This window comes from Vanessa tameamea, chromosome 10, assembly GCF_037043105.1.
Source record: "Vanessa tameamea isolate UH-Manoa-2023 chromosome 10, ilVanTame1 primary haplotype, whole genome shotgun sequence".
Classification (NCBI taxonomy): domain Eukaryota; kingdom Metazoa; phylum Arthropoda; class Insecta; order Lepidoptera; family Nymphalidae; genus Vanessa; species Vanessa tameamea.
In genome coordinates, this window is record NC_087318.1 from 12537515 (window position 1) to 12564153 (window position 26639).

Below are 26639 nucleotides of genomic sequence, written 5' to 3' on the forward strand. Positions count from 1 at the left end.
ACGAGAATCTTCGGTTAAATATGCATGTAGTCCGGATCTTAATCCCATTGAGCATGTTTGGTATAGTTTAAAAAAAACTGAATATGTGAGAAATCATGTACCCACAACAGTGACAGCACTAAGAACAGCAATTTCACAAGAATAATAAATAACCCGAATCAGATCAATACGGAATCGATTAGAATCTGGAATAAGGGCGCATGGAGGCAATAGAAGAAGAAAAAACCAATGCTTCAACTTTTTTTTTATTGTAAAAACAAATATTTCAATAAGACAACAAAAACCAACTTCTATTGCATTTATAGTTTTGTTAAAAAAATAAATTGAATGTTTCTTTCCCGTATACAAATATACGCTTAAGGATATGATACCACACTGTTGAAGTGAACCAAACTATAGGTTTCAATTAAAATTTGTATAAATATAAATTGCAACCATATGTTTGAATACGTATGTTTGAAACTGTCAGTATACTTATATCGCCAATGGGGCAATAACTTAAGGAGATATGATGTTATGGCCCTTGTGACTGTAGTTACACTGTACACTGGATCACTCAATCAGAACACAAAAATACTCAGTATTGCTGTATAATAGAGGAATACGTGACGAGAGCGTACCTACCTTGTCGGCGTGCACAAAGCCTTACCAACAATTTAATTTAACATAATTTGTAAATGTTTATGTTGTATTATTTTGGAAATATATATTCTCTTTAGCTTAGAGTTGTACATATAAAGAAAATTTATGAAGTAATGAAGATAATGTGATCAGACTTATTTTGAATACTTACTTACTAGTAGTGTGTCGTTTAGCGAATGTCAAGCGTAGCCGTCACGCACACCAATATTTTGTAGTGCCATACTCTATATAAATAAAAAATCTAAATGGTTGGTAAGTATAATAAGGAATATTATCCTGTTGATCTGTTTATAGAAATCTATCATTTATTTTGTGAATACAAAGAGCTAAAAATAAATTTCTCGCTATCTTCCGAATAAACATTGTAAAATGCGTGCCTTAAAGTTTGAGCCGCTCCTCAAATCCTGAGAAATCGCTCCGACTTCAGACGGCTTTCAACACGTTTTATCGTATGGCTCAATTTAAAAGGAAATAACGGTCTTTAACAATGTTTCTTACAAACGAATTAAGTTTCTTTACAATTATTTTAGGTAGTTTAATTAGTGAAAAAGATCAACAGCTGTGTTTATAGTTGGTTCCTCTTTATAGAATCAACATGTAGAACCCGTGGTAGCTCTACTTTTAAATAAATTGTTTAAGTGAGGATAGATTTGAATTAAGCTTGCAGATTATCGCTATACTGTTTAAAATGGACATAATTTTATGATTTAAATAGTATTTTGTTGTTTAATATTTTTTGTATCATCGTTTATTATATCTGGATTGTATAGGCTTAAATATAATTTTGTGTAGGCATATTTCAATATTATCTTAGTCAATAATTTGTTTAATATATGTTACAGATCGAATTCTAAACATAATATGTTTGACTGTCTAAATGCCATATTATATAATACATGAATATAATTTTTAATTTTTAATTATGTATGAATGTATGATGTATATATATATATATTTATCTGTTGTATTATTATATGTAAGATATAGTATGCCATCTGCCTCATTTTTGTTTATGTAGTAATATTTCTCCTTTACCTTTAGGTTATCTGTCTATTCGTTCAACTTTTAAAGATTAATTATTTTTATAAATATATTTTGATGGTATAATATATCGTGAGTGTACCTAAACAGACGGGATTGCATAAAGCCTTACAACCAAGAAGTAGTTAATAAGTAGTAAATAATTAAAATAAAATAAAAAGATTGATACACAATATTAACATAAAAGTTTAATTAAAATATTATTTTATGGTATAAGTTCGTCACTTAAGTCGTTGTGTTGTCACTTGGATAATGCAGATTGATTCGGCTCAACTCGAAGCAGACAAATTCGATTTGCGACCGCGAAGGTTTGTGGTAAAAAATATTACTGATTTCTTATGAGCAGTAATGGATGTGAAGAGCTGCGTATCATTTTTGAATATTCCATATATGTATAAGGCAATATCTGGACTGACTGACTACTATCCGTATGACTGAATAAATTGTTCCATGTAGAGATGCTATTACTAATTTCTCTCTGACGTCATGTTTTGGCAATCCAATCGAAGCATTGCAATTATAATTGTCTTTAACACCAAGGTTTGTGATTGGTTATAAATATTTTTGGGAGTAGACAATTGTATCGCATACATTCGAGCGATGCTGCGACGAGTATTGACTATATATAACTAGACTATATAACACTGACAGGGCGTGTCTTTAAAATTCAGCCGCTAAATTAGACACACATTTTGTTAATTACAGCTGCTGTAATTAAATGCTCGTTTTAAAATGATGTTGAATAATGTTGTCACTATTAGATAATTATTATTGAAAAATATTACACATAAGGCTGGCTTAATGCTGATAGCAACTATTACTCTCTAACCCAAAGCGTTTAGCGTTATTTACGTTTGTTGTGGCAAAAAATATTTTCGAACAAAACAAGATTAACATAATTCAAATTTACGTACATTGCAAACTTTTTATTTTACAACAATATTGTTAAATATATATATACTAATATTCTAAATGCGAAAGTAACTTTGTCTGTTACACTATCAAGGCCAAAACACTGAACTTGAATTGAATTGAATTGAATTTGAAACCCAAGAAAGGACATAATCTACTTTTTTGTCTAACACCTGACGATCGACCTTTAACGCGAGCGAAGTAGCGGGCGATAACTACTATAATATGAAAATCATTTACAATACAGTACCTACAATATTTACAGTAGTACTTTGTGCAGGACTACCTGGGTATTTAAGCTAGAAGCATGAGTGAGCCAATTTTATTACGACTCATAGTTTCAAGTAAATTTAAGGTATAACACATTGTCTGGATCTCGTAAATCATAACAGAAATCTGCGGGTTTAAATACTGGCGAAGAAAACATCGTGAAATACCCGTGTCGAATTCAAATCGGCTACACGTGTCCGCTAACCCGCATTGGAGCATCGTTGTATCTGAAGTCCTAGCCCCAAACCTTTATCTCGAGAGGGTAGGAGGTCCGCAGGGTGATGTTCATAAGCTGTTACTTTGTGTGCCATTATTTACAAACGATGGTAACCACACCTAATCAGTTGGCCCATTTCCTTCAACTTCCTGTACCAGGTAATAACCCCCTGCTTTATGCCCTTATTATGCCAATTTTATTTGGGGTCGGCGCAGCATGTCTTCTTCTTCCATACTTCTCTGTCGGACGTCATCGCACAAGTAACATTCTTTCTAGCCATATCGTCTTTCACACGATGGATCCATCGTTTCTTTGGTCGTCCCCTACCTCTATATTCATCCACATCCATGCACAAGACCTTCCTCACAACATGGTCCTCATTCCTCCGCATAACATTCCCATACCATGGCCAGATAATAATAAAAAAAAAACATGATACAGTGCATAGATATAGTACATACGTGGAAATACATAAAGTATCGTTCCATATGAAAGCCTTATATTAAGTTTTAAAGAAATAACTTATCATCGAATTGTTCCCAACTTTGACTATTATGCTTAATGGCCTTAAAATGGTTTAGCAATATTGTTTGAAACTTATTCGAAACATCCAATATTTTGCAGAAGCTATGACATTTTATAAAGTATTTTTCTTTGTGTTCGAAATTGCACATAGCTAGTAAATAAAATTTTAACGGTTTTATGCTTTTGATATTATGAAAATTGTCTAGTGAGTCCAGTGGTCTATTGAGGTAGGTACTTGGTGGTAGAGTTTTGTACAAGCCCACCTGGTAGGTACCACCCAGTCATCAAATATTCTACCGCGAAACAGTAATACTAAGTATTATTGAGTTTCAGTTTGATGTGTGAGTGTAGCTACAGGCACAGGGAACAGAACATCTTAGTTCCAAAGTTTGATGCGCATTGGTGATCTAAGAGGTGGTATTTATTTCTAACAGTGCTAATATAGACGGGTTGTGGTGACATCAGGTAACTCATTTGCCCGTCCACCTATAATCTAAAAAAGGTCTGAATCTCGAGGTCCTGGACTACCGTGTCTCAGAAAGCATATAAAACTATTGGTTATCTGTCTGATCTCGTTCCGGTTGTTTGTGGAATGCAGTCCCTTTGGATTATAACAGTTGAAATATTTATTCGCAGATACACTAAATAGTGCACACTTGTTCACAGTAGTATCACCTGCATTTTTGGTAAATCTTTTAGGATTGGTCATTAAACCCGAAATTTCGTCACACTTCATAATGTTTTACAAAAGAATTTTAATTTTTTTATTTCTGAAATTAGTAGTTTGAGTGATGACACAAACGTACGGGAAGATAATAATGTTACATATTCCTTCAAGATTACTTTCAGTTCAGTGACGCAGTACGCGACCATATTATTATGACGTATCTATCTATCTATATCTAATATCCGAGCAGCTTTCTTTGCACGTCACGTACAAAATATTTCACATAAACAAAAACCAATTTCTCCAACACCTTTAATGTATAAGACTTAAGGTGGAATTTATCTTGCATTTTTATCGAATGAAGTTTCGATATGTCGCTTAAATTTCGTCTTCGTGTCACGTACCGGGTTCGACTCCCCGGCCGACGCGTGTACCGCCTTTATCCTACGTTATTCTTTGTGTTTTGTTCTTGTTGTGGTATTATGTATCGTGACAGAGTCGGCATTATTAAATGTAGGATCATTAGAGGGGATAGAGCTGTAAGATCAAACAAAGATGATTGTACTCACGATAAATACACTATATATGAACTGTCTCGTGTAAAATAACGTTATAAATATTATTCATTGTATAAATAGTATGCCTCTTATTAGATTATTTTATTTTTATATTATAAATTTAGTTAGACAGCGATGCTGCCTCAAGAAATAATTATTTATTTTAAGAATTTTTTTTCTATCGACCACGTGATTTTTAATACGATCATAATTTTTTTTATCGACTATTACAAGGATATACGATCAAGTTCCCGTCGCCTGGAAGAGATCGCTCTTTAGTAAAAAAATAATATATAATTTTATTTGTTTACTGTACTTATCCTCTCTGGGTTTATTATTATTAAGTTACAAATCCGACATTACTAGTGTATAATAACAGCCTGTTAACGTCCCAATTCCGGACAAAGGTCTCCGTTCTCTTTTCAAGAGAAGATTTATTCCACCACGCTGATCCTATAGGTTTTGGTGACCTACACGTGGCAGATTCTCATCCGCCACATACAACCTGTATCCAATATCCAAATACAATCCTCACCATTTCTTACCTTACCTTAAATCTTTTCCTTCACCTAGCACGAGATGAATTATAAATACAAATGTACTTAACATGAATTCAGTGGTGCTTGCTCTGTGTGTGAACTCAGAATCATTAGTTAAGATTCACGTATTTTAACCACTGGACCATCACGGCTCTTTCTTATTAGTATACATTTTATTTAACTACGTATTTTAATATTAATAAAACAAATATCCAATCTTTAGTTGTCTCTAATACAAATATTTATAATAATAACATAAACGATATAAATTAAATACGGCGTAATCCTCGACCAACGAGCATTAATAACGTAATATGTGAGTTTAATAAACTGTAAGTTTATATTACACAAAAACCTATTAGGGTCAATAGAGAAAGAGGTCCTTTCGTATTTTTGATGTGTATAACTTAATATGTAGATACGATTTTGCAATTTAAGTACAAATATAATAAAAATATCTTACGGTGAAATTCTGTTAGAAATATGACGTATTCCGCTTTACGCCTTTTGATTAATCAATTAATATAGTTATATGTCTTAATGATACTTTTTATAAGATAATTATTATTCTTTAAATATATAATTATTCTAGTCTATGACGTAATATACTTAAATTTTTTTATGAAATTTTGAGTAAGTTTTTTTTTTAAATAGTGCTACGTATAATTTTATTTATTTCTCCAATTAATAATATATTTAATTTGTCATATATTATTATTCTTGATTTATTGTTAAACATTGAATTCGCTCGAAAGCTTCATGAAAACGAAAGGCTTAATAGTAATACTGTCTTGATAACAATTTTGTTTCTCCCCTAAAATCTCAGCGAAAATGTTAACGCAAAATCTTTTTAGTGCCCGATAATCGTTATGGCCTAAACAGCTGCCACTTTGCCAAATTATTGGGAGATTTCGGAAAAAGTTGTCACCCCTCGCTGAAGAGGGTGTAACTTAGTGTTTGATAGCATGATTTTCCCGAGGCGTAAGGAGAATGTTAAATTACATGAGAAATGAAAGATAATAGGGCTCCCCTTAAAAGTTTTTTGCATGGGGATAAAGTTAGTATCCCATAAGATTTTCGAATTACCAAGGGTAAAGAATTTAACCATAAAACTTGGGAAAGTTTTTACGTTATTTATTCATGAGGTTTTGCTGCACGGTGTGCTGATGCAATTCTATAATTAAATAGATTTTGAATAAATGATTTTTATATCTAAATGCATGTATTTCCTTAAAAAAAATTAATTTGTTTATATAATGTACATTTATACAACAACAACAACCAAGGGTTGTTGTTTGTTCTTACATCCTTAATTTTCTATTTTCAAATTTGTATATATTTTTCATAATTCTTTCATGTATTTGTTAGTTATAGTTTTTTTTTTAAAAAGGTGTGAAAGAAAAATACAAAACAAAAAACAAAGTCAGTTCAAATCGAACATTTTATTTTAAACTAATACGAACGCATAGTAGAATTTACGATATATATTTATATAATATTAAATGGTTTATAACAGAACATCGACAATAAAGCGATAACTAATTCACCAACATTTTATAAAGCCATAGTGATTGCATTCGAGTTTTATTTACAAACGGTCTCGCCGATTTTGAAGATGATAATAAAATATTAAAGCTATTCAGAACATGGCCAATGACACAACAGTCTTATTTCTAGATAATTTCTTATCAATATAAAATAACATTTGATCCATTCACTTAATTATCATGAACAAGAAATCTAATAAAACCTAAAGATATATTTCGAACGAACGAGTAATTGGTATTAAAGTAACGATATTTACTTGCAATCGATATCCAAGGATGTGAATTATTTTCCAATTTTAAAACATCTTATTAAGTGATTGGAAGAAATGCATCGAAAACATCTTTGAAGATATCAGTGGTAGCAAAGGTTGAAAATATGGCAGTGCCTTTACAGTACGACATCAGAGGCGGGGAAGACAGAGGAAGACTCTTGCTTTTATTTTTATACATTTCTTATAAAAAGCTAAACAACAATTGCAATTATTAACGTACCGATTAAAAATGATGTCGATGATTATATAAAAGTACAAAAAATGAGCAGTAATAGTTCTCTAACTGGGTCGATTTATTTTCGTTGCATAACATGTCCGTCTCTGTATTATTTACAATGTGTTACATTTATTATACGATCCAATAAACTCACTAAGTACGTCTTTAAAAATATATTTCGGAGCAGAACTAGAAGCTTCATAAGGTTCAGAAAAATACAGTGGTAACCTCATTGGATCAGTGCCAAAGCTTTTGTTGTATATATACGAGTACGTCTAGAGTACAAAAGCAGTCTCCAGATTAAATTCGGTAACGTAGCTTAATGATATAACTATTCAGATTTTAAATACTATAAGTACAATTTTGTACCGTTATATAAAGTTTATAAATTTTGCTTTATTGTTAAAAGTCACTAATTTCAGGATCAGTGTCCGCGTATTTGCAAGTGAAAGGGTTTCTCAACCACGAACAGAACGATCGGTCGCTATGTTGTTTATATTTAGCTGTTGTATGTTTTTTTGCGTGTGCTCTTGCAACAGCCGCTCTTCGAGTAGGATAAGAGTCTAAAGAAGATGCATCAGAATCTCTTGGTACCGAATCATAACCGGATTCTGCTCTTCTCGAAGTTGCCGCAGGACTGTGTTTTCCAGTTCGAGGCGTGGACTCATGTCCACTGTCATAACCATCTGGTTTACAGCTTGCAACTACTCTTGCAACATTTTTATCACCTTTTTCACACTTTTCAGAACGCGGTTCGATTGTAACAACTGGTGGTGTAACCTCTAAATGTAAATTTGATTTTAGTTCTTTAAAATTACTAGATGGCGCTCCACTACCTGGCATGCGATTTTCTTCTCTTAAATTTGGATCAGATGCTCCATCTGGATGCCTTAAAGATGCTATCCTGGCATCTGTAATATCATTTGATCTGTATCTCTCAAAAGGTCCATAAGGGTCATTGTGTGCTATGTCTAAGTCATGGTACGCATCACATTCCCCTACAGCACTACACGGCCTCGACATAGACCGCTTGCAACTATCACAAATTTTGTCACTTGGCCGATATGCAGGTTCACTATAAACAGATCCATCACCATGATAATCTTCAGTATCTCTAACATTACACATTGAAAGTGATTGAAATTGTGGAGCTATTCTGGGATTAGGTACATTGCTACTACTATCTAACATTCTACGAGAACCATATAACTCTGTTAATCCCATAAGTTCTTCTAGCCTCGAGCGTGATGAAGGTAAGCTTTCTTGAGGATTTAAGTCTATTGGATGATCTCCAAAGTGATGTGTGTAAAACCCTATAGTTTGTCTTAGATATGCTTCGTTTCTTATTTGTCTTTCAACTTCACTGTACATAGAAAGTGTATCAGTAAAAGTTGAAGCTACAGTTAAATTTTCTTGGCTTAAAATTCTAAGCGGATGGTCCTCACCATCTCCATGGTCAATATCACCAAAAGAATGATCAGCATAACCCATACAGTACGCAATATCTTCTTCTGTAACTTGAAGACAGCTGTCTTGCATTGGGACGGGCTCTAATGGTTCTTCAACTTCTATTAATTCTAAAATGTCATCTTCATCATCTACGTGCCCTTTGCTCATTCCATGAAGATCTAAGTCTCGACTTCGCCTGGAAATCATTTCATCATCCATCCTCATTCTTTCTTTGTATTTACTATCTAAGCTTTCCATTGACACTTCTCTACTGCTGAGGCTACTTGGGTTCATCAAAGGTAATGCCGGCGGAATTTCCGCTAACTCTTCGCTATCATCGTCTTCGTCAGGCTCATTTTTTGTCGATGATCTGGCACTGGACGGTTTTCGACTTGAGTTAGGATCAAGCTGACCGAGATTTTCCTCCTCTATTGCCATATTGCTTTTTGAGCCAGCCTTTAAACCTGTTCTAATAGTAGATTCTTCAACGTGAATCCTTCTGGCTGCATCTTTAATTTCCATTCGATGTGTCGTTTCCCCTTCTTCAGGTACTCTCTGTTCTTCTTTATGGGGTGGTTGGGCTTTATGGCTAGGAGAACTATGTCTAGACTTTTGAATTTGAGAAGTTTGATTTTCGACCCATTTCTTAATCATATTTTTCTTATGGTTATCCATATACCCATAACCAATACTTTCGCTACCAAAAGAGTTAAGAACACCAACTTGTAGAGGTACAGCGTTCGGTTGAATTGGTACAGATTCAAATTGTAGTGGTAGCTTACTTTCTTGCATTGGACCATCGATCCAAGTTTCTCTCTTTTTCCCCTGGGTTTCTTTTATAATATGTCGTGCTTCTACTAGTTTTGACTTTGAAATCCGAGGACCATCGATCCATTGTTCATCACTATTATTTTTTCCTTCGTCACCGTGCTTTGGTGCCTGTTTTTTTAAAGGAGCCGCTTTTATTGAAGCTGTGTGTACAGGTGACGACTTCGGAGTAAAATTAGGTTGAGTTATATTTTTCAAAGGTGATGCTTTAGGCGACGAATGCAATTTATGTACAGGACTTTTTTCTTCTACGACTTTAGACAAAGAGGATTTCTGTTTTTGTTCAGCTGCTGAACCTCTCAAAGCTTTACTTAAGATACACCTGTTGTCACCTGAATTGATATGCGGTATATACACTGGAGGATGTTCACCGTCAGTTGCATCATCTAACGGTCCTACATAAATGACTGTATCTGCTGATAAATCACTACTCGATGGATCAGGTTCACTGCTACTTGGTTTTGAAGCGTCTTCACCAGAACTACCCCCAGAACCGGCGTTATTATTAGAACTATATTTCACTTTTCTTCTTCGTAATCTATGTATTCTTGATGCTAATTGTAATGTTGTTAAAGTGTCGGAATAATTTTGACCATTTGGAGACACGTGAACAATCATTGCAGTATGACATGTCAAAGAACCTAAACATTCTTTTAAAACATGTGTCAGATTGTGGTCCCGATATGGTAAATGTCGCTGACCATTAAATATAGCAAGAAGTATATTCCCCAACCCAGACAACGGTATACCTCCGTTAGTTTTTCCTCGTTCTGAGTTTCCTAAGTCTATCAAGTGCAAACGGCTTCGGCCACCAGCAACTGTAAATAAAGAAACGAATTGTTAGTTTAAATCTGTCTCGGCAGCAAAAGCTCTAGACATTTGCCTGAACGTAAATAATAAAACATTCATATCCCTTAAAGAAGATTTTTGATTTGGATTCAGAAATAGATTAAAAAAAAAACGAATATTAATATTATTATAAACTATTAATATTAAGAGAATGATTAATAATAATAATGAATTCTCATAAAGGCGTCAAATATATTTATAATAAATTTAATATAAATATTAAGATATTAAGACCTACCTGCACCCTTTCCGCCTACACTATACTGGTAAATATGTAACGTGTACAGAAGATGACTGTCTTTTCCTTCCTCTCTCGTTCCACGTGTCGCTAGGGCCGCATCCAAATAAAATGCTGCTTTTTCGGCGCTATGCACTCGAAGTTCTGACTGGTTCTGCAGATGTGTGCCAAAAAGAGGATCGTCTCGAAGGTATACTCCCGGCGATTGCTCCGTGTCTATTAAAAAAACAACTTATTAGTACGGAACTTTATTAACTTAATTTTATTATATAGCAAAATAGTTAATATCTTATGATTATACGTATTTCATAACGATCAATATTTCAATTGAATAGGGGTATTTTAATTTCAATATACAAAAAAATTACATCAAGAAGATATAATTATAAAATTAATTAAGTACTAAGAGTATTATCAGGGCAGTTAATAAAATCATCTTACCATTTTGGTACGGCGCCAATAGGTCTCGTATTTGATTTGTATTAGTGCATAGCTCTACAGCAGACACTCTCACGGAGAAGCGAGTGCCGCATTTATGTCTCTGCTCTGCGATACCCCGAAACAGCCAAGATATGGCGCATGGTATTGCACCAAGTGAAGCCGTGGAGTCCGGTCGCCCCAACATTGTGTACGACTTTCCTGCATAAACAATTGGCGTATTTATATATATATATATATATATATATATAAACGAAATTATAGATAATTTTGAATGTATATATTGCGTAGAAAACGTTATTAACCCAAAACCAACTAATAGTTGGTCAACTAATATCGGCAAATTGGGTATTCTTGAGTGGGTAAATAAATATTCTCCTTTTCTAAAGCGCCTTGGTAGATAATACAATGATTCTTATGATAAAACTACCCGTTATATATTTATTTAAGCCTCTTTAATTCCTTAGTATTAATAAAAACAGTATATCTTTCATATTATTATAATGATATATAGTATATAATATATAGTAACGAAGTACATAGGTATACAGAGTACCGACAGGCCGTTTGCCGATCAAGCTGCGCTGATATATTCACATTAAAAGTTTTTATCTAACATTGCGTTCAATATATAGTATTGTAATATATATAATATATAATACCTCATAAATTATCACATAACACATCAGTAAGCACACACTCAGTGTATAAATATTAACGTATCCAATTAATAATCTAATCCGCAGCACTATTTATGTAACATTAGCTGTGCCTCCGTCTCCGATATAATTAAAACGAGGTTCTAATTATTCACTCCGCGGGTTCGACAATCCCGAAATAAGCGGGATGATACAGTAAGCCAGGTTTCCGCGGGATCCCAGCCACGTTCCCTCAAAGTTCCGTTCGTGAGGCTTTCATTCAATTTGCATTTAAAACCTTAATCCTCGCCGCTGAGTAAGACTTACAATGTCGGCACAAGTCGTTAATAATATCTTCTCGTTTATTAAGAAAATCTTTCAAGAGTAGTTTGTACTGTTGTCATTTGAAAAAATAAAAGGCGAAATGTTTTTTCTTATCTGACAGAGTTTAAAACTATACGAAATGTTTACAAACTAAACAAAATTTCAATGTAAGTTGTTACAAATGGAAATGGTTTGGCACCTTCTTGGGTAAAGTTTTTAAGGTATTGTTAATATCTCGCTATATGACGCTCAGTTCATTACCATCATCATCATTCGCTTGTTATTCCTATTTATTGGAATTTAACTCAGAATGTTATATATCTTTATCTCTGTTAACTTTTTTTAACTATTTGTAAAAGTCATAGCCACACGGTACCTACATTTTTTTATCAGTGTTTTCTTTCCTAATAACTAACACTCTGGTATGATTCATTCATACTAAATTACATGTCAGTACGATGGTACAATTAATTATTTAAAAAAAAACAATGTACGTATCAACCTTTTTATATAGGACTTATTTTTAAACTTTTTAATTTGAAAGCATTATTTCTGATAAGTGTAGCTTCGTCTGCAGAGAATATTTTTATTTTTTAATTTGCCTTAACAAATTTAATAACTAAATCAGAAATCCAATAAAACGTATATTTTTATTTAAGTAAGAATATTTCATTCGAATTAAGATTTTAGTAAATTCAAACAGCTGTTAATTAAAAGATACGATTAATCGTTTTATCACCTACTAAAAGTTATACGGAAGTTTCTCCATCCAGTATTAAAGTTTCAATTAACTGTTAGCGGCTTCCATTTCGATGCAAATCTTTCTGCCTGAGTTTCACGGCGGTTGTCTTTTAAATAGTGCAATGCTCTGGCTTACAGAGTGAATATTTTACTAAGAGATCCGAGTGTTAGCATACGTACTGTGTGTCTTAATATGGTTGCATTTTCTATTACTAAACTATGATTGCTGAAATGGTTTACTAAATTGAATGTGTTTAATTTTTGTTTTTGTTTCATCTTGTGCTTGATGATGAAGGTAAAACATTACGATGTATAGTGTATTTATATTGTATGAGTTGGATGAAGACTTATATTTAACTCCACTAGCATGTTGCGTGTTATTTTTACACAAGTACTAGTGTACTTCTAAACAAGTAAATTAATAAGATGACATAATTTGTTTACAACTCAGTACACGTGGTAAAAAATAATACATTCGAATTAGATTTTATCTTTTTTTTTTTCTTTTTTTTATGGATTAGGTTGGCGGACGGTCGAATGACAGTAAGTCCACTCATAGACATTAGCGCTCTTAGAAATATTATCCGTTCCTCACCAAACTTTGGAACTAATATATTATTCTTGTAGTTCCACTGGCTCACTCACTCTTCAAACCGGAACATAACAATACTATTGCTATTAGCGAAAGAAAATATGATGAGTGGGTGGTATCTATCCTGATAGGCTCGCACAAAATACGACCATCGAGTTAAATTGGTTCTGTTACTGAGTATTAAAAGTATTTTATTACCTAGTCCTGCATGTCCGAAGCAAAAGAGGCAACCATCGGTCCCATTGATAACGGCGTGTATGACGTCAGTCAGCGCACTGGAACAAATCTCCGTCTGAAACAATACATTGCATTAAATAATTGTCATTTTACCAAAGAGTACGGTCGATTTATATTTACATAAACAATATGAAGACAGCCTTAACAATCTTCTAAATAATATAATTTAAAAAAAATCGATATTTGAATAATACTTGGCAAGTTGGTGGAGTTAAATAACCAATTTTAATGTATTCTACTGCCAAACAGGACTACGTGTGTAACTACAGGTACAAGGGATATAACATCTCAGTTCCCAAGGATGGTGGCGCATTGGTTATGGTAAGAAATGGTTAAAATATCATACGGCGTCAATATTTATGGACAGTGGTGACCACTTACTAGTGGTCTATTTGATTGGTAGCCTATCGAAGCCATATAACTAAATGATATACTAGTAGTACATATTGATTATCGTCGAAGTTCTACTCCTGGACTAACACTAGTTATGACAAAAACTTTTTTTTTTTACTTTTGAACATATAAAGGAATATTAAAATAAATTTATGTTCTAATTTTGAATGCTTGCTCGTAAAAGCATTATAACTTGAACTCACGTATGCTGCGCATAATGCTTTGAATAATTTAGGGGAATCTGGTGCTTAAGGCTTGTCGGGGGCTAAAAGCGTTTTCACTGTTTTCTTTACCGGGGCTTGTTAGATAATTAAATGGACTTACGGTAGAGTACAGAGATTACGTCGTAGGGTGACCATGATTAGTGATGAATGACTTTATTCATTGTTCAGTATTATTTTTAGAAAATTAAAAAGTAAAATATTTATTACAGTAATGTAACAGACACTGAGAATTTATGTAACAATGGTGAAGAATTAGAAATGTTTGACCCATACACATAGAAGAATTCTTAAATTAAATCTAGCAAACATTAATTATACAGGGTTATTGGTAATTCGACGTATTCCCGTTAGGAGGTGATAGGGGTTATTATTTGCGATAATTTTAACCCCCAAATGCTTTATGTAAAAGTGAACTATTTTTGAGTTATCACGTTTTTTAGATTTTTTTAAAATAAGTCAAAAATGCAACATCAAAAATGTATTTAAAAAAAAGTATCAATTAAAATCTATTTTTTTCTTCTGATTCATAAAAACGAATAAACACTGGTTATTTGTCAATATTAAAACAATAATTATCGGTCCAAATTTAAAAATGCGAGACGGAAAAATATATTATTTAAAAAAAAAAAAATTTTTTTTCCACAAAAATGCCTTAAAAACAAAAAAAAATCGTTATGAAACTTGTCTTGCAGCTTTTATCAGCTCTCCAAAAATGTATAACAACTAGGTAGTTATTTCAAAACAACCGAAATAAAATGACCACAAAAGACGCTGGCAGAAATTTGTATTCGAACAAAACTTAAATTCGCTCTTTGAATGTCTCGCAATTAAGATTAATACATACCTAACCAATGCAAGATTATTCGCGTCGGTTTCCTCTTCACCGGCTACCCGATGTATCAGTTTATAATAAGCGAATCCGGGAAACTGGTAGTGTTCAGAGACGACAAATTAATGTCGAAAGACTCCCAGTCCATGTTGTTAATTACTGAGAGGATAAGAATTTATCGATGAACCATTCGAATCGTTTCGACAAAAACCTTCGCCGCACGACTCTCTGTAATAGAGCACAGCACACACAGCATGGTCTACAGTGCATAATGCAGGATTCCATCACCACCATTTACCATTATACTCCTGCGCAAATTATTCACGAAGAGGTCCCTGAAAGGAGAGTTATTTTTTGTAGATTCATGCCTACCGCATTAAGCATTACTTTAGGAGTCGCGTCTTGTTTGAAAATTTCAATTCAAAATCGATCAAAATGGGTTGTTCTAAAATAAGTTCCTAGTTGTTATACATTTTTAGAGAGGTAATAAAACGGTTATGTTTTTAAAATAATGTGCAAGACAAGTTTCATAACGATCTTTTTTGTTTTTAAGGCATTTTTGTAGAAAAAAAAACAAAAAAATATTGAAATAATATCTTTTGCCGTCTCGCATTTTTAAATTTGGACCGATAATTATTGTTTTAATATTCAAAAATAACCAGTATTTATTCGTTTTTATAAATCAGAAGAAAAAAATAGATTTTAATTGATACTTTTTTTTAAATAAATTTTTATGTTGCATTTTTGACTAATTTTGAAAAATTCTAAAAAACGTGATAACTCAAAAATGGTTCACTTTTGCATCATGCATATGGGGGTTCAAATTATCGCAAATAGTCACCCCTATCACCTCCTAACGGGAATACGTCGAATTACCAATAACCCTGTATATATAGATGGTTAATTTATGAATATATTAGTATCCCATACGTATATAACTATTATCTGTTCAAATTATAATTGTACTTCGTGCTTCGAATAAGTTATTGACCCCTCAGCTTGATATTAAAAATATTCAATAATGTCAAAATATTATATAACCGTAATCTTCTAAATCTTCATATTAACAAAACAATAAAACTAAAATGACTATTTGGTATAGAAAAATAAAATATACACATATTTTTCACATCGTGCAAATGTTTGAAGTAATGAATGAAGCTACTATTCAAGTCAACAGAAGGCCCTTGCCCGGCTGTGGGTAAGTTACAGCGTGATCTTTATCTTTAAAATGTATTTTATAACTTCATTACAGTTCTGTATAAAATGTAACATTACAAATACTTTTTGATTAATGAAAATTGCGGTGCTCGCATGCTAAATAAACGTGGCTACCCTACAAAGGGATGCCTTCATAAGGTACGGAAATATTGAGATTGTTTTGAGGGAAATTTTAATGAGCATACCGAAGATTTAACCTGAAAACATTTAAAATTGAAACCGGAGGTAGTTTATTAAATTATAATACCAATTAGTATTGTACAAACGGTCGATTAATTACGGAGAAAAGACTTTTGAATGGTTTTATATCACAATAAGAAAAAAGGTTTACTAGAGTAAATATGCCAGCGTTGGAGAATGTTTTGAGTTCGCTTCTTTTATCTGATTTGTGTGGCAGAATTTGCAACTCTGGAATTAGTTCTATATATATTAAATAATGAGCTGATTCTACTGCTGATATTATAATGTATAGAATACATGAATCGCAGCCGGCGGTGGAAATCCAGCCAAACAAACTGTTTATAATTATTTCCTCGTCCTTTGGAGTAAAGAAAAGCATATAAGCAGGCAAGATCATTTTTGTAGGAGGTTCTGCAATTTGCATATTTCGGGTCTCAGTGGAGCAGCTAAGTAGAACGAGCTCCAGACCTTCACTTAAAATCCATTTACCAAATCAATAACATTTATGATACTCAAGCATCAATTCATTATAACCGATAGAAACGGCATCACAAAACGGATAACTTATTAATTATATGTGATTAAAATATGACATTATGTTATTCATAATTGTATTTAACAAACATAACTTTGTATTTTAAATGTTGGAAAGAAAAAATACCGAATTTCTGGCCGTTTCTTCTCGGTAGAATCTGCATTTCGAACCAGCGGTCGCTTTATTTAATACAGGTCTATAAAATTATGTTTAAAAAATGCTTATAAAATTTACTTGAATAAAGTATATTTTGATTTTGCATAGTTAATTAAACTAAACATAGTTTGTTCGTAAAAAAAAATAGGTAAATGTACAGATTTTTGCGTTACTTAAAACGTTTCCTGTGAACGAGTGAGAAATAAAAGAAATTCGAGGTAAAAGTTGAAAGACCTCATGTAAATGACATTAGTACGTACTAAGCGAGCGAAACGCTTTTTGTATTTTGTATTTTCTACGAGTCGTGCATCGTAAATAGTATTTTAAGTTTTAAACTACGATTTCGAACAATACGGGAATGAAATACCAATATCAACAATCCAACTCATTATTCGACATCTGTATCAAAACAATTTATATATATGCGTTTATTTTTTAATAAAAATGCGTACGCAATAAAAATCGTACGAATGGGTAGCCAGGCTTGATGCTGATTGCTGAATTTGCTTATAGCACAGTGTTTAAGGTAGATAAACGTGCTAATCACCACCACTGCCCATTAATATGGGCACTGTATAAATATTAACCATTCCATACATCGCCAATAAACTAAGATGTTATGTCCTTTGTGCATGTAGTTGGTAACGCACTCAACTTTCAAACCGGAACACAAAAATAATACGTATGGTGGTAGAATATATGTTAAGTGTATGGTATTTATCCAGTCGGGCCACCAAGTAAATATATAGCCTAATATACCTTATCTCTATAATCATATGTAACGTTACAGTAAAAGAGATTTGATAACAAAGACACGTCACGAATTTTTCACTCACATTCGTTGCTGTACCGTAATCTGCTTATCTTTATTTTTACAAAGGCCTGCAGTATTTGTTGTGAGTTAGTTTTGTCTGTTTTTAATCCAAAAATTCACTCAAAGCTAAATTTCATTACAATCACAGGCAGTCCGTTGGCAGATCACCGGTGCGTATAAGCCTCTAAGCCGCCGTCAGCCGACCGCCGAGTTATAGCAGACTGTAGTAACTAGCTACGCCGTAGCAATATTGTGTAGCTATCACTATAACTGTTACTTTGTCTGTACACGAAAAGTTTTATCATAAAAAATAAGAGCGTGCTATTCAGTAGTCGATTATAATTATATATTCATCAAATGCTAATTTTGTACAACACGATAAAAATCAATTGTTAGACTTTTTTGTCGTATAGATATATATTATAGTCTGGAATAGCACATAGGTTACTTTTTATCTCGGGAAAATGTATTTAACACCGCTCCGGTCACATGTAGGTGAATTTGTGGGTGGGAATTAATAATTCATATTTAATAAAATTCGTAAATGTCACATTGGATGAGAAAATAACTTATAATTATTATAAAACTACCAGTAATTGAATCTATGATGGGTAGAGTTTTTGTGTAGGCACAGACCAATAGCAAAAATTTAATTTCCAAAGGTGAGTGAGTCAGTGTAATTACATGAACAATATTTTATTTCTGAATTCATGGTTTGCGGTGCGTTGACGATGCCAAAATTACTTTGTAGCCCATAGACCAAGAGTCCAGTTATAATTAACCATCAGGTAGCTCATTTGTTCGTCTACCTTGCAATTACATGCCTTTTTATAAAATAGTAGTAATTTAAAGGAACAAAGAGCTCTTATAAACTTCCCTCTGAAAAAACACTCATAATGTCAACTGTTTACAAGCCTCCGTATTCAACGTTCCGGATGGATCTACTTCAAACTATAATACACCGAAATTACGTTTACTAATCGAATGTAATTAGTTAAGGCAAAACGAAGAACAACTAAGAAAACAAAGTAAGCCTCCACATCATCACTAGATGTTATAAATCAAAAACCCGCCGCGTCTGTCTGTCTCAACTCAACTGATAGAGTAATTCATGAGGAAGGTTTAGGTGTAAAATTATTAAAAAAATTGTGACAATTGGCTAAAATATGAAGAAAATTATTGAAAATGTCGGAAAAAAAATGTCAATTGGAATAGGTACTGGAATGTGCCACGTAAACCAATCGAGTTATATTTATTACGATACAAATGTTATATGTAAGCCGAGGCAGGTAGCTACGTCATAAATAAATATTCCGACCACGAGTGAATACCCACGAATAAGTTCAGACCGAATGCGAATTTTGAATGTAGTTGAACGTAATTACAACAGCAACAAATTAAGCCTCAGTAAGTGGCTAATGCACCGGCGAATGCGTCGGATAAAGGGCTTACGTGATATTAATGACTATGCGAATTGTCGTAGTGATTTAATGCGTGCGCATAAAACATATTACGTGTCGCGTTAGCTTTATACAATACGCTTTTCCTATTGCGAAGAACAATTCTGCTTTGATATCTAATCTTTTGTAGCGCGACTGGAGATTAAAATAACTTATATATTAAACGACTCATCATGACTACTCTTACGAATAATTAAACATTCAATTTAATGTTATACAAATCGTGGCAAATGTGGAATTTCAAGCGACTACTACACAACCAGAGCTGATTTTTTGTAAATACTTAGTGCTAGTGACAATACAATCTATTTTATTAAGTGTAGAAATAATAATATATAATACGAATATTATATTATTGTATAAGTTTTTAACTTAATGATTCAATTAAATGATAGATTTCCGACTGCAGTCTTCTGTTATATAAAATAGCTGGACTGGCAGATGGTCACCACAGTTCAAAGATATTGTAATAAATATTAACCACTCCCTTGGGAATTAAGATGTTATGACTCTTGTGCCTTTACTCATACTGGATCACCCACCCTTAAAACTGGAATAGAATAATATGACGAGATGTTGAGAAGGCCATAAACACTATAAAGAAATGAGCGATTTTAACGCTATTTAATTAAATTACATAGTATAAATAAATAAATAAATATAAATAAATATTGGACAACATCACATACATTACTCTGATCCCAATGTAAGTAGCTAAAGAACTTGTGTTATGGAAAATCAGAAGTAACGACGGTACCACAAACACCCAGATCCAAGACAACATAGAAAACTAATAAATTTTTCTACATCGATTCGGCCGGGAATCGAACCCGGGACCTCGGAGTGGCGTACCCATGAAAACCGGTGTACACACTACTCGATTACGGAGGTCGAAGTATTTTTACATAGTAAAGTAAAAGTATTGATATATTCAGTTAAGTATCCTTTAACAACATTAAAAATATTTTTTGATTCCTTCAAAATATCTATCGAAAAGGTTCTCATCGCACGACAAACTTTCTCAGATATTTTAAACTTTCAATGTTCTCGAAAAATGTGAATTTTACTGCATAGTTGGTGATACTCGAACGCTGCACAGCCTTTTAACAATTTAAACATGAAATTCGAGGATAAATGTGCATGAATTTCGGAACTACGGAACGTCGTGACAGCGGCTGTAAAAGAGCCAACTTAGAAAATTGTTGAGAGTACTGCAACCTGTTTACCTACCTGGGCACCTTTGATGTAAATTAATTAAAAGTAAGGAATATATCATTCATATTATAATTATAATCTTATTGATTTTAAATTTGAGATGAGATTTTTTTCTTAGTGTTTGCTAAAAATGTTTTTTTTTTATTCATGGTAGGAAATCGAACGATTATAATTTCTTCTGTCCGTCTTGAAGGCTCAACCACCAACGCTCATTATCATTGGCGCTTTAAAATTTTTTAATTAATTTCTAAGAAGTAACTTGTGAAATATCAACCCGTAAATGTTTAACCTCTGGGTAAAAGTCACCAATCCTCTTAAGTTATGATTTAGAGTCTATTCTACCTCGCTGCTGCAATGCGGGTATATAGGTAATACACAGTTTAAGGTTTGTTTTAATAGTAGGAACGCCTAAATGAGTCATTTGATAAGATCTTTGTCCTTATTATTATTTATCTCAATCGAGTCGTCGAGCAGTGTGTACACCGGTTTTCATGGGTACGACACTCCGAGGTCCCGGGTTCGATTCCCGGCCGAGTCGATGTAGAAAAAGTTCATTAGTTTTCTATGTTGTCTTGGGTCTGGGTGTTTGTGGTACCGTCGTTACTTCTGATTTTCCATAATACGAGTGCTTTAGCTACTTACATTGGGATCAGAGTAATGTATGTGATGTTGTCCAATATTTATTTATTATTTACTGTCATGTGAATCATCATCAAACATGTGAAATATGTAAATTAATAACAACAAGTGGATACCACTTCATTTCCGAGCTCATTGTCATAAAATAAAAAGTGATTACAGGGCAAAGCCAAAGGTAATAACTAGGTCTGTAACTATTTCTCCCGGGAGCTAGCTAGCTTGTAAGGTGCATTCAACGAGACCTTACAATATCCGATGATGCTGAATTTCAAGATAACTTTGGTTGATGTGATTACTAAATGTAGCGTAGTTTGATTACAAATACTATTCGAACGAAATATTTTGTCATATTTATGAATTAATCTATACATTAGAAAATACTAGAATTTCTTAAAAATATCATAACTTTTTTGTGCAAAAAAGGGGCGAATTTAGACAAGCAACACTAATAAAAATATTGTTCTGTATATGTGTATGTGAAATATATTTTTTTTTTATGATATAGGTAGGTGGACGGGCAAACGGGCCATCTGATGGTAAGTGGTCACCACTGATCACAGACATTGGCACTGTAAGAAGAATTAATCTAATCATCATTGGTGATATGACCACCAATGTGGCACTAACCTTGTAAGCTATGTCATCTCCTTTGTGACTGAAGTAACAGTGACTCACCGTTCAAGCCGGAAACCAATAATACTAAGTATTGCAGCTTGGCGGTAGAATATATTATGATGGTAATACCTATTCAGACGGACTTGGACAAAGCTATCAAGTAAAAGTGTTTATTTGTGTTATAACTTTTGAATATTTTACGTGAGTATCCTTTATTAAAATAAAATAATATTTTGTGCATTATTACCTGTGCATCGTCTTGAGAAAAGATGGCGTCGAATGCGAACATCTTAGGAGCAGCGACTCCGACTTTTCTGTCTTCAGGAGCAGACGTCGCGGACGCCGTTTCGCATAAAGTCACTTGTTTCTTGCGCTTATCCAAGGAGAAGGTCTGCGTGCCGCTGGTGAAGGGACCTTCCCCAGTCGCTCCTACACGCAGCATCACCTTCACCTGTAACAATGAAAAATGTGTTATTATTACATTGCTCGCTTGCAACGCACAAATAACGAGAGTCCGTAATGAAAGCTTCGTCGTATGACGTCTTCAAACGAAGCGTCGATTTGTCGTTTAAAAAGAATGAAAAACTTGTCTTTAATTTCCTATTATAAAATGTGATTTATATATTATCGTGTTATACTCATATAAATGTATTCTTAGGTATGTATGAGTAATTGTGTGTTTTTTATTTCATGTTGGAAGGTGGACTGGTAAATAGGTCACGTGATCAAAATTCTCATAAAGATAATTAATTACGAAATTCCAAGGTAACCTATCAGTTTTAAGTTTATAAGGTTCTTTAAAGGATAGTGAAATATAGCATTTTTAGTTTGTTTCAAATTCGAAAAAGGGCTATATTTTTAAACCATATTCATTGTACAGAAACATATGTTAACAAAAAAGTTGGTACAGACTAATAATATAAAAAAAAAAATGTGTATATTAATAAAAGACGTCTAGAAAATACGCTTGAATATGTTAACTGCAAGCTAAAGCGGAATAAACGTTATATATCCAATATAATTGTAACTTTACAATCTATCTAATCAATAAAAAAGTGTAATGCTTCTATGTTAAATAAATATATTTGGCTTTGAATTTGAATATCACAATTTCCACGAGCGCCTAAACGAAATAAACACTATCAAATGAAACATTAAGCGCTGTTTATTCTATTGTTGCATTGTTGTATAGAAAACAAGCGTGAATACACTTCAAAGCCGTGTTTGTGACGCTTCGTTAAGCACAGATTCGTCAGTCCCGGGACACATGTTTCAACGTGATGTATGAGGACTTAAGTGATACAAATAATTTTGTGCTCTATGCGTAAATCTAGTAAATTTTTTATCATATGGTTCATAGTTTCAATATTTTTGTTACTGTAACTTTGTTAAGTGTAGACCGGCGAATTTATGACAATTTTTTTTTTATAAAATACATGTATTTACATAAAATATATAGCCGTAATCATACTCTCTAACATCTAATCTTATGATGTCAAAAGTAACAGGTACAAATATTTAAAATCAAAATCAAAATATACTTTATTTATGTAGGCTTTTACTTTTGAATCGTCATTTAACAAACTATTTTAAGTTACTACCACCGGTTCGGAAAATAGATTCTACCGATAAGAACCGGCAAGCAACTCAGTAGTAGTAACTAAAAGAGTACTTTTTCAACATCTAAAAATACAGTCATGTTAGTTAAATATAATTATATATGTATGTTATGTCTCCTGCCTGGAAGTCAACAAGCATTAACTCCACGCTTTTTTTTCATCTATATAGTAACATACATTACATTACATTAGCAACCTGTAAATTTCCTACTGCTGGGCTAAGGCCTCTTCTCCCTTTTAGAGGAGAAGGTTTGGAGCATATTCCACCACGCTGCTCCAATGCGGGTTGGTGAAATACACATGTGGCAGAATTTCGTTGAAATTAGACACATGCAGGTTTCCTCACGATGTTTTCCTTCACTGCCGAGCACGAGATGAATTATAAACACAAATTAAGCACATGAAAATTCAGTGGTGCCTGCCTGGGTTTGAACCCGAAATCATCGGTTAAGATGCACGCGTTCTAACCACTGGGCCATCTCGGCTCAATATAGTAAGACTAAGTAATAATCAATACAAAATGTATCCTACATATAGTTGTATATGATTTGAAAAACAATATTGTTATAGTTTAACAAACTAGTCCGGTTTTAATATTCTTAGAATTTAATGTCTAAATGTAACCATTATAGAGTAGTTCTTGTGATGCGATTGCCTACATAATTCTAGGAGCGTGTCACGCAAATCACTATGTAATTAGAGGAGAATTAATTACGTCACGTTGTATCCGTGAATTAGTAAGTTGGAGGGGGTGGAGAAATTCGCGTAAGTAATAAAACACTAGTTCGATAAATATGTCAGAGAATACATTTAATTATTATTTAAGGTGTCTTCCGAATTATTTCGAGTTAAGTTTTCATGTTTTAGTTTTTAGACTAGATTAAATTAAATTGAACTCGCTAACTTATAACAAAGTACTACTTATTATTAAAGAAATGAACGAAAAAATACTGAAAATTCATCCACGTAATTAAAAACTGGCTTCCCTGTGAAAAATGATAACCTGGTGAGCTAATACTTGTTGACTTCCAGGACAGGATGTATTATATTATGTTGAAAATGATAATTAAATGTTGAAAAAGAGTAACTTCTGAGTTTCTTGCCGGTTCTTCTCGGTAGAATGTGCATTTTGGTGGTAGCTTTATTTAATATAGTTTGTTAAATGACGATTCAAAAGTGCTTGTAAAAGCCTTGAATAAAGTATATTTTGATTTTAATTCTATTCGAGATATAGTATTGGAATTATTTTAATAGTAAAAAGAAAATATGATATTAGTTACAGCGTATTTTTTTCTATTTCGTATGTTTTAATTTTATAATAATTATTTATATATTTGTATTATTTTTAATGTATAACATCTTTTCTTTCGTTACCTGCAATCTGAGTTATTTGATGAAAAGGGACGGAAGTGTGTAACGGGAAGTCGGGGAAACGCGCGCTATTTAAATTGACCAATGAGCGTGCGCGGTGTTAGTGTTGATCCTTAGATAGATTGACCATACTATTTTCCGAGATGACATAACGTTCATGTAGCTTATTCCCAAGTTGAGATGTCAGTTGGTACAGATCACACATCGCTAATGTTCTAAGCACCTACTTTTAATTAAGTGTTGCTTAATGTAATTAATAAATTAAATCGGACATACATATTTTAAGCCGCAGTTGTAACTAATATTTGAGATATTACTACTATTTTCATTCGAACACCCATTAAAATAATACTTTAATTAAATCGAAGACACATATTATAAAATTACATTAAAAATATATTGAATCATGTAATTAAAACATAATTTTTTTTTTTTAAATCAACAGCAATAATTTTACTATGCGTAAAATCTCACAACGCAAAAGAGGGTCTACACTAATCAGCTAATAGGCGTAATTCTCGCAGATAAGCTATTGTAACGTTACGTGTCTGGTTTTCTGATTACGGTTTCAGAATACCATTACGTGATTACACATGTCACGCTAATTTGTGAATGTGTTGTGAATGTAAACGTGTCGTAACATCAAAGAAGTTTTTTAGCGTGACGATCTTCTGCTGCCGTAACAACAGTTTCCATGTTTTGCTTTGTCGCTCTGTCTATTGACTAGATGACTGTATTTATCAGACACTGATACTATGATGAGGTAAATTTTTGTTTGTTTTGGGATTTTTGCTATCTTATATTTTCCATGCCAAATGCTTGTAGGGTTGTTGATTATGAGGTTTCGGGTTTGATTTCTGAAAGTTATTAGGCATCTCGGTAACATTCTTGAGTTGGTAAGGTGACGCCTAATCTCTCCCTAGTGTTGTTGAATTTTTATCCCATCGGAATATTTATGTGAATTTATCAATTTTTGTTTTTAAATCTTTATTTATTTTATGCACAATATTAAATTTTACTTGAAATAAATAGCCTTAATACTACGCTCTTTACGTTAATCCATCCAACTTATAAAGAACTTAAATTATACTAGCTTTCGTTCACGGCTTCGCCCGCGTGTTATGGTGGGGGGGGGGGGAAGAGTATCTCATACGTAGTTGTCTTCATCCGTTGACGATGACTACTATGATCGTTTTAATGCCAGGAAGAAGTCATTATGATAGTTTAAGTTTGATATACCATATGATAATAATATGTCATCTATATATATATATTCTTTATATATTCTTTATAACATATATTAACCTCCAAAATCAAAGTAACTACCTTATTAAAAAAAAAACAGTGCTAATTTTATTTACGGAACTTCTTAGAAGTCGATTTATAGAGTGTTAATAAACGACAATGATTTGTCAATTTACAAGAGACTTGCCCGATAATCCTACTTAGAACAAAACTGTACCGAAGGTGTAATCTAAGAGAAACAGGAATACACTCATTATGAAAGCAAGGCTTAACCTACAAAGCTAACAATAGTCCAGGGTTTATGGCACTGATTAGTTATTGAAGCTATCGGAGACAGGACGATGTTATGCAAATTGCGCTATTACGGCAATTGTTCTGGACGA

The 26639-nt window shown here is 33.0% G+C and overlaps 1 protein-coding gene across 2 annotated transcripts in view; it reads right to left on the reverse strand.

Annotated features, from left to right (window-relative positions):
- Positions 1 to 6793: 6793 nt before the first annotated feature.
- LOC113392050 (kinesin-like protein CG14535) overlaps positions 6794 to 26639 on the reverse strand; it is a 368367-nt gene continuing 348521 nt past the window's right edge. For both annotated transcript variants that reach the window (XM_064215983.1, XM_026628293.2), the window contains 5 exons: positions 22269 to 22472; positions 13702 to 13795; positions 11212 to 11409; positions 10771 to 10986; positions 6794 to 10501 (listed from right to left, as the gene is read on the reverse strand). In XM_064215983.1, the coding sequence (XP_064072053.1) occupies positions 7809 to 10501; positions 10771 to 10986; positions 11212 to 11409; positions 13702 to 13795; positions 22269 to 22472 (3405 nt within the window). In that variant the 3' untranslated portion in view covers positions 6794 to 7808. The remainder of the gene's footprint in view (positions 10502 to 10770; positions 10987 to 11211; positions 11410 to 13701; positions 13796 to 22268; positions 22473 to 26639) is intronic.